Genomic DNA, 10,303 nt, shown 5'->3' on the forward strand with positions numbered 1-10,303 from the left:
ACACAGCAGATGTGAACAAATGAGCCCGAAACGTAAACAAATCAGCCCGAAACGTAATCTTTGTCTGAACAGATGATTGTAACGATTTTGTCTGGAATGATTCTACTTACTTTGTAATCTTTTTCCAAAGATTTGATGGAATAAAGCAACACATTCTTTAAGTGCAGAAACCTTTGGAACTTTATTCCTATATATACAAGGTCGGTGGGAGGACCTGTTTGCTGGCACTAGATTGAAAGCTGTGTGCGTTCTCCTCTACACTTCAACCTATATATATATATATGTACACATATACACTCAGTCCATATAGCTCCCATACTCCATCGGTCTGTCATCAGTGTTTTTAGCTGTGTTCTGGTTAATCTTTGATCAATAAATGTAAAGCAGTATGGGTCAGCAGTCTAAAGGCACTATGGGCTAGCTGATGAGACATGAAATCACCCATCTGATTGAAACTATCCAAAATGGGACAAGTCGCTCATCTGCTAACTCATTCAGTTGTGTAAATTTAAGCTTGAACTGCTCTGATCTCTGCAGAAGCAGACTGAGGGTCACTCTCCACTCATGAACCCAAATCAGAATGCTTTCTTTTGTTGTGGACAGGGCATTCACTAGATGTCAGAATAGTTTTGCTTTATTAACTAGTGCCTCTCCAGATTCACGTCCCCAATTCATCAGGTAACAGTTATGACACTTTTCACCTCTTTGCATAGTTCCCACAATGGTTTCATATCAACAAGATCAGCATTAAAGATTCATGTCTCAGTTCTATTCTTTCTAGAGACATTGTTGCACTCTCTCTGAATACCATATATAGATCACCTCAATCAGAAACAAGTGTTTTTATATTAGGACTGATCTAGATAGACCAGGGGAAAACGGTGAATGGTATTGTGCTTCCACAGAGTGGGGGACTTCTCAAATTGGGCCTACATGGTGACACCGTTCTCTTCTAGTGTAGAGCAATGAAAGGGTCTTCTTCTCACAGCCGAGCACCAACTCTCAACTGTTCAGTTCAAACAACCTCAAGACACTTCCATTATACAAATTTCTCTCTTGATTAGAACAAAATATTGACTCAAAAAGAGAGCAGCTGGTGCCAATAGTTTCTGTCGGGAGAATAAGTATCTGCCTCCAAGGGACCCCTAATGTATGCATTTTATTTTTTTTTAGTCCTGGCCATTTATAAATAAAGAATGAATTTGCTATGTTTGGGAGCAGTAACACTCAGAGGTTAGAGCAGAATGCATCTACTCCAGTAAGATATGTTCTTGCACATTGATTTTTTTTTATATACATGTTCTTTTTTTTTTTTTTTTTCAGAGGACAATATTTGTGAAGTGTGTTTGTCACCCATTCTGCCAACAGGTACTGTGTTTCCTGTCCTTTTACAGTTAACAAATCATATCATGTTTACCACTCTGTGATCATTCACAGGTTGAAAAATAGCAGTAAATGTAGATAAAGAATAAACAAATCCAATATTAAAAATGCCATATGTTGCAGCATACATTCCTTAGATGTGGTTTTGAATAATTTTGAATAAAAATCATCAAACGCTGCCACTGTGCCCATCAAACTCTGCCACTGTGCCCATCAAACGCTGCCAGTGTCCCTCCTGGAACACCCAGCTCACACATGCCCCCCCCCCCACGGATGAATCACAGGACACCCCGGTCCGCTCACACACCCCCGTGCGCTGATGGATCACAGGAAATCCCGTGCAGGAGGGCCGGCGCTTACCTTGGTAAGGTGTCCTCTTTTCCGGCGTCTCCTCTTTTCAGCTTCCTCCGCTCTGTCCCACTTCCGCCAGAGCGCTGAGCATCCAATAGGGACGCCTGGCACTTTGGCCAATCAGGAAACAGCTCTCACTGACCTGCCTCCAGATTGGCGTGAAGGCAATGCGGTGTGAAAATAGCAAATATTCATTTGCTATGGTCACACAATTGGGTGGGATCAGGGCGCATTCTGTGCCCCGAGCCCACCCTTTTTTGAAGCCTAGTAGTGCCTTTGGCTTTTAATCAGTTGCTTCAAAAAAATACACCCTCGCCATAGAAGTCCATGCGTCTGGCTTCCTGAAAGGGGCCGGGCGCATGGATAGGGAGGCGGCACCCGTGCGCACACAATGCATGGGCCGCCACTGACCCCCCATGCACTCTCTCTCCCATCACAGTAACCCTGAGCCTAGCAGAGCAGCAATGGAAGAGATAGTGGACCACACATGTGCGGTGGTTTAAAAGATCACTCTTGTGATGTGGGGGTGAACAGTAACAGTTGGAAGTGTTTAGTAACATCCTAGCAACAAGGCAAGATGGGATTACTTGAAGTTTTTCAACCAGGCTTTGGGAGGTGTGCAGATGGTCTACTCCTATAGGAAGGGCATTATCCAATTTCAGTCAAAGCTGCACGGTTTGATTTTATCTATAGTCACCCCTTGCATGCATAGGCAGTTTTTTGCTAAATATGAAATAACCCTTTAAAGATGCTTATTTCACTTTTTGATACAGTATTATCAAATCTCTGTATATTTCAAATAAGTGGTGTTTATGCTTATTGAATGAAACATTTGCTCCACTGTTTTAATATGCAATATTTTCCCTTTGCTTTTCAGATACTTCTAAGCCGCTTGGTGTGGTGGTATTTCACTGCAGACACATGTTCCATAGAGAGTGTCTGCCTGTTGGTAACACAGTAAGCAGCTCTCATAATCTACTTCAAATATCTCAAATAAGCTGATATAGGCAGTGAGAGAATTGCTGTGCTTTACATGACCCCTGGGATGGCATCACAATCAGGCAGCATCTAAGAGAGGAGATTAAATGACTGCACTATTTCTATGAAGCTTTTGTATCTATATAGAATGTCTAGCCAGAATGAGTTAGATGACCCTTACACATTAGCATATATTTATTTTGAGTGTATTCCACTCCATTTAAAGAGGATACATAGGATTTAAAAAGTTTCTCTCCTGCAGAAAATAGAGTGCCACACCCATCATGGAGAGTTAACTGTTTGGCTGCATCAGGAGTAGCTTTGTAATATAAATAAATTAAAATACAAGCAAGTCAGTGGGACTACTTTCTAATAGCCATAGCAGGTAGCTGCACCAGAGAATTGTACAAATTCCAGTGGATAAACTAATGGGTTTTCCTAACCCCTGGCGCCTACCCAAAACTAGAATATGTTTTCAGTGAACTACACCCTTAAATAAAGTGTTTCTTGAGAAGAACACAAAGCTGCAATTGCTAACTTCTCATTTTGCAAATGCTGGTCATCTGGCTGTCAACCTCTGTCTTCAATATTTTGAGCAACTATCCTGGAACAAAAATGTAAGTCCCAGGCCTTCTAACCTTAAGTGTCCTGATGGTTCTGCATGCTTCTCCAAGGTCAATTCCTAATAAAGTATTGAAGAACATGGTCAGCAAACCTACAGGGAACCAGCATTTTTCAAAATAAGGCTTTCAATGGTAATCCTCTCAGAAAAGATTTACGTTAACAATAAAAAAAACTGCTGTTTAAAACACAACCCCAGGAATTCTTTTATTTGCAAACTTACATTGGTTCAGTTTGGCTTGATGTATCTGATATCCTTGGAGCCATAGAGGATGCTGAAAATCACTGTAGTACTCTGCCCTACTTATAGTTCCTCAGAAGCCCTGAGCTTCAAGATGCTGTACCAGCAGCTTCCCTCTGCACACCAGGGAGTCATTGCTCAGCACCGCTACCATTCAAAGAATGTCTTAATGTTTTTTTTTGTTTTGTTTTTTCCAACAAATGCGAGGCATTCTCTGATTGGACAGGGTAAGTGGAGAGGCGATGACATCACTATCTCCACTTTGAACGATGAGAGATTTCCAATCAATTGTACTGAAATGGATATGGATGCAGGATGATAATAGAGCACCTCACAGGTGCCTATCTGTCTGCATAGTTTATTTTCAGGGCTCCCCTAGGGCAAATAGTGACCAAGAGCGCTCATGCTGGTGCTGTGGGTCTCGTCTGTCTATTGACCACAAAGTGTGACAGGCAGACCCTTTGCTCAATATTAAGAATAAATAAAGGACTGTAAATAACCTTCCAAGACTGAGTGTCAAGAGGAAGGAAAATATATATCGGGCAAAGTTCTTCTTAGTGAAAGAAATATTAATCTTTGTTCATGTAATATGCATGCAATCAGATCTGTCAGTTAGAAAACTTTATTTTTGTAAAGCTATTTATTGATTGTGTTTTTTTTTCTTAGATGTCTCCTGTTTACTTCTGCAATATCTGTAGTGCAAAACATCGTGGTCCTGGGAGTGCAATCCTAGACATTAAGAAGTAGCATGATGTCCCTACACCCTGGAGCTATGAAGCATTTCTCTAATTTGTCTTTTTCAGCATCTCAGGATGCTGCTTTGTGTGTGAGATGTATTCTATTTTTGCTGTTTTTCTGTTGACTGGCTGACAAAAAACAACTTCCAGTAGATATTCTGCTAAAATCTTGAAGGAGCTGTTACAGAAACCGTGTCTTGGGCTGTATGTATTTTTGATTAAATTCTATAAAAACACAGGTCTCAAACCGTCTAATTGCTTTCATTTGTGTACTGTTAATTATTACTGAAATATGACAAAATGGTATGATGTTTATTGCAATTCCACAAGATCAGACTATATGAAGAAAATGTGTATACATATGATAGCATTGTTATAAAGAGTAAATGCAATTATTATTAAAGTCTTAGTAAAGCTATACTCAGAAAATTGTAAAACTTATTGTGCTACCAAAAAAAAGTCGCTGACACTAAATGTGACAAAATTGTGTGAAGATATGAATAGGAAAGTGCAGCGCTAGATTTGCATGTGTGTATAAACCAAATATAAACACAATATATTCTATATCAACAATAAAGTGCATAAAATACTAGTAATGTAAGTGCAAATTAAAAACAATAAATGATACACCCAGAATAGGGGCATATAAAAAATATATCAACACAATAGGTACATGTAAAGATGTGTACCCATAATAAAGCACATAAGTGCTAAGTGGACATATGTGAAAAATTAATTGCCGATGGCAACAATTAGAGAATACAACCAAAATTGGAAAGTCCACCAACATCCATGTTGGGATAAATCTCACAACACACTAATGGGATGTGAATAAGTAGATAGGAGCAAAAGTCTGTGCAATGAGAATAATGGTGAGCAACCACCTGTAGAAGGAACACCCAGGGACTGTGCATCCGCCACCCAGGTAGGTACTCTTACCAGAATATATTAAGAATGTATAATGCGCTAATATTAACCTCCCAATATAACACAGTGTGATCACTTAATGATTAATCAGTGAATCATGTGCAAAATATTCAAATGGAGCCTATCATAAATAACATAACATCCTTCACCATAACAAAATCCTATAACTAAATAACATGTGATAATAAATTATTGAACACAATTAAAAAGAGAAAAATAAAGATGAGAAATATTAATGTAATAAACCACAGTGCAAAGGAATCTCAATAGAACAGCATACTGCTGTGAAAAAATATAACGTCTTTGGTGATTTGATGAAAAATGAGTAATTCCCAGTGATAGCTGGTTTGCTCATATATTCAGCTGCTCATTAGCATGGACTGGCTCCTGGCTTTCAAAGAACTTCCGCAGTATGAAACAACAAAAAAAGAAAGACCATTGCACAGGCAGTGTGATATGTAATCCCTATATATTAAGGGTAAAGATTCACTCACAATTTTCAGCAGAATAAATCGCATGGGATCTCCTCACACGCCAACAGTGTACACACAGCACTGCTCGTCACTGGCTCCTCCCGACCTGTTTCATCACTAGACACATGACTTTTTCATAGGTGACCATGTGACGACCTTGCTTAGTATTTATAGTGTGCATGCCGGTTGCCATAGTGACCAGGGAGTGTAATGCATCATGCCGCTATATGCGTTCTGCACTACATTCAAACAACATAATATCCATACAAAGTAACAATTTAATACATATAGATACATTTTTATAATAAAACATATATTTAAAAACATAAATTGTGACTCTATCTTGAGACCCATTTAAATACATGAAGTAAGCAGATATAACCTAGGAACTCCCTCCAGTGGTGAACCAATGGAATTTCATCTCTACATAATCATCCTCTAATGAGCTAAGGGTATATAGATGTGTATGAGACAGAAAGACGCTAAAAAAAATCGCTAAAAAAATTTCTTGACAAAATTATTTAAAAAATATATAATAAAATTATTAAAAATATTTTAAAATATTAGAACTTGTTTTGGAGGAGCAGATGTCAAGAGATATATAAAAAATCCGAAATAAAACAATTTATATTGAAATCTATATTTAAGCCAAAGGGCGCAAGAGTACCCATTTCAAAAAGCCATTTTGATTAGTTTTTACTTAATTCTCTAACTTTATTACTACCCCGCCAGTGTGGTTTATATTTTTCCTTGTCAAAAGAAGTTTATTGAGTATACAATGTTATAAAGATACATAAATATACATAAAGTAAGTTTACAAGGATCTATAAAGTAAGCTCATTGTTTTACAGTAGGGTTTATATAGGTAAATATCATGAAATTTCAAATATTAAACATTGGGTTCACGTAAACCTAAATTAAAGATATATATCATTTCCTTAGTTACTTTTGTAGGTATTTAAATGATTTATACCTACTATACATATTGTTTACAAGTAGAGTGTATATAGGTCAAATAAGTTCTGATAATGAGCTTTAATCGTAAGGTGGAGAAAAGGAAAGAGAAAGAAGAAAAAGGGTTGAAAGGTAGAGGTATGGTCCACAAGGTTGTCCCGCTCGTCAGTTTATTATTCTTTTTAGTTCTCTTTGAAGCCTTAGAATGGGTGTCTCTGTAAGTCATTTAATCTGTTACCATGGCAACAGGACAGAGTCATTGAAATTTGACAGGAACTGTTGTTTTATCCAAGGATGCCAAAGTTTTTCAAATTTTGGAATTTGATTTTGATCGATGGCTACCATCTTAGCATGGGACATTGTATTATTCATTCTGTGAATTGTTTCTGCTAGTACCAATGTAGGAGATTTCCATGCCTTGGCCACTGTTTGTTTTGCAGCCGTTATTAGTTGGATCATAAGTTTGAATTGAGAGAGTGTTAACCATTCCGGTTTCAGATTAAGTAAAGTTAAATATGGATCTGGTTGTATCATTTTTTTAAATATTTTAGATGCAATCACGAAGACTTCCTTCCAGAAGGTTTGGATTACTGGGCACGTCCACCATATGTGTAAATATGTGCCTATTTCTGGGCATCCTCGAAAACAAAGAGTTGAGGTATTAGGTGAATATTTTGCCACTCTAGCGGGTACAAGGTACCAGCGAGTTAGGACTTTATAATTTGTCTCTAGTGCCAAGATGTTGGGTGAAGATGACTTAGATGTGAGCCATATATTAGACCAGTCCGTGTCTTCTAAAGTTCGTCCCAGGTCCTCCTCCCACCTCTGAACGTAAGAGGGTCTATTAAGATTTGCTACTCCATATAATTGATTATAAAGTGATGAAATTGTACCTTTAGCAAATGGATCTTTTGTACAGATTGATTCAAAAATGGATAATTGGGATAATGGTGTATCCCCCTTTAGGAATGGTGTATAGAAATTTTTGATTTGGAGATATCTAAATATCTCAGAGTTTGGTAGATCATATTTTTCTCTAAGCGATGGGAATGAAAGGAATGATTTAGATGCTATGAAGTCATTTAGTGTCTGAATGCCTGATGTTGTCCAAGCTTTAAAAGAATTTGGGTAGATCCATGCCGGATAAAAGGCCGGATTTCTGATAAAAGAAAGGAGAGGATTGTGTGGAGATTGTAACTGATATTTGGTTTTTAGTTTATCCCAGAGAGATAAGAAGTGTTTAGTTATGGGATTATGAATTTTAAAGCGGTCTTTAGGATCAAGCCATAATAAATTTGATATTAATAGAGGGTCATTTTCTGAAGCCTCTATAAATACCCATAATGGGATTTCCTGTTTTGCATGGTATTTGGACAGACTGGCCAAATGTGCTGCTCTGTAGTAGTTAGTAAAATTAGGGTATCCCAGGCCTCCTTTATTTTTGGCAAGATGTAGTGTGTGTATAGGTATACGTGGTTTAGAAGAGCCCCATATAAACGAATTTGCTCTTTTTTGTACTATTCTCAAAAAATAGGAAGGAATTGGAATAGGGAGAACTCTGAATAGATAAAGCAATTTGGGTAGAATAGTCATTTTGATTGCATTAATCTTCCCTATCCAGGATAAAGGAAGTTGCGACCATTGTTTTATTAGATTTGTGATCTGTCTTAATACAGGAGGATAATTGGTTGAGAATAAGTCAGAATGAGATGCTGTTAAATGAATTCCAAGATATGGGATTGATTTTTCTGCCCATGTGAATGGGAGTGCAGCCCTAGCCGGGGTCAATTCCATGTTTGTGAGTGAAATATTAAGCACTAGGCATTTCTTAGGATTAATCATAAGGCCGGATAGGGCTGCAAATCCATCAAGAGCTGGTATTAAGTTAGGACCAGAGACCTGTGGTGATGATAGAAAAAGTAATATATTGTCTGCAAATATACATAATTTGTGTGTAATACCTCCTACTTCAATGCCAGTTATAGTTTGGTTTGTTGTGATGTATTGGGCCATGGGTTCGAGTATAAGGGCAAATAATAAGGGAGATAATGGGCAACCCTGTCGGGTACCTCTTTCGATATTAAAGGCTTCAGATTTGTATCCAGCATATTTTATATATGCTTTGGGTTTATTATATAATGCTTTGATCCATGTTAAAAAGTGGGGTCCAAAACCCCATTTTTGTAATGAATATTGCATATATTGCCAGGATACTGTGTCAAATGCCCTCTTAATATCGAGAGATAGAAAACATAAAGGGATTTTCCGTTTTTTAGCAATATGTGCCAATAACACTGCCCTGCGTATATTATCGCCTGCCTGTCTATTTGGCATGAAGCCTACTTGATCTCTATGTATTAATTTTCCTATAATGCTATTGAGGCGTTTTGCTATTATTTTTGCTAATAATTTAATATCGAGGTTTAACAGAGAGATAGGCCGATAATTCACACAGGAAGTATCATCAGAAAGGGGTTTTGGGATCATACAAACAATTGCCATTAGTGTTTCTTGCTGAAAAGAATGTCCATCTACAAGTTTGTTAAAAGTTTCAGTGAGAATGGGAGAGAGTATTTCTGAGAATGTTTTATAGTATAAAGCCGAGTAGCCGTCTGGGCCTGGTCTTTTGTTAAGTTTTAGGTCTTTTATGGCGTTAGCAACTTCATCTATAGTTATAGGCTCATCCAAACTGCTTTTTTGATTCTGAGATAACTCAGGTAAGGTTATTTTTGAGAAGAAGGATTCAGCTTCTGTAGGATTAAATTCATTGTTTGTCTTGTATAAAGTTGCGAGATGTGAGTGAAATTTATGGACTATTTTAACTGGATTACAAGTGTAAACATTTTTTGATAATTTCAAACGTATTGGTTTGAAAGATTTGTTAGTTGAATTTAATGCCCGAGCCAAATATGTACCTGGTTTGTTTGTATTCATGTAGAAATTGTGTTTGGAGCGTTTGAGGGATTTATCAACTGACTCAGTGAGAAATAGATCGTATTCCAATCTAGATTTTTCCAGATGAGATTTTGTACTCTGAGATGGATTATCTTGAAATGATATGTAGGCTGCATTAAAATTGAGTTCTATTTTTTTTGCTAGATTTTTGCGTTCCCGTTTAAATAGTGCCATTTGTCTTTGTATTGTACCACGCAAGACAGGCTTATGAGCTTCCCACAGTGTTATTGGGGAGATGTCTGTTGTATTATTAATTGATATGTATTCCTTTAATGCTTGTTCAATGGCCATCTGATGTAGTGGGTGTTTGAGCATTATGTCCGGTAAGTACCACGTTGGGTCATGCGCTTTTGGTATGGCTGAGGCTATAGTAGTGTATACTGCATTATGGTCAGACCACGGAATCGGAATTATATCTGATGCAATAATTTCTGGTATCATTCCTATTGTTAGAAAAATATGATCTATTCTGGTGAAGGTTTGATGAGGGTGCGAGAAATAAGTGAATTTCTTTTTCATTGGGTTACTTTCTCTCCATGAATCTACTAGATTGTATTTGGAAAGAAGTTGGGAAAAAGGTAATCTAGAGGTTATTTTGGATGGTGTAAAAGGTGATTTATCTAGAAATGTGAGGAGGACCTGGTTCGAATCCCCACACATTATCACTGTTCCTATTTTGTGTG

The 10,303-nt window shown here is 37.5% G+C and overlaps 1 protein-coding gene across 1 annotated transcript in view; it reads left to right on the forward strand.

Moving 5' to 3' along the window:
* The window catches only part of VPS41 (VPS41 subunit of HOPS complex), a gene marked incomplete in the record, with an annotated part of 438,130 nt that extends 433,583 nt beyond the window's left edge, over positions 1-4,547 (forward strand). The window contains 3 exon segments of the mRNA XM_073630486.1: positions 1,324-1,368; positions 2,612-2,691; positions 4,241-4,547. Of these exon segments, the coding sequence (XP_073486587.1) occupies positions 1,324-1,368; positions 2,612-2,691; positions 4,241-4,321 (206 nt within the window).
* Positions 4,548-10,303: the final 5,756 nt, after the last annotated feature.

This window comes from Aquarana catesbeiana, linkage group LG05 (assembly GCF_042186555.1).
Source record: "Aquarana catesbeiana isolate 2022-GZ linkage group LG05, ASM4218655v1, whole genome shotgun sequence".
In the NCBI taxonomy this organism is placed as follows: Eukaryota; Metazoa; Chordata; class Amphibia; order Anura; family Ranidae; genus Aquarana; species Aquarana catesbeiana.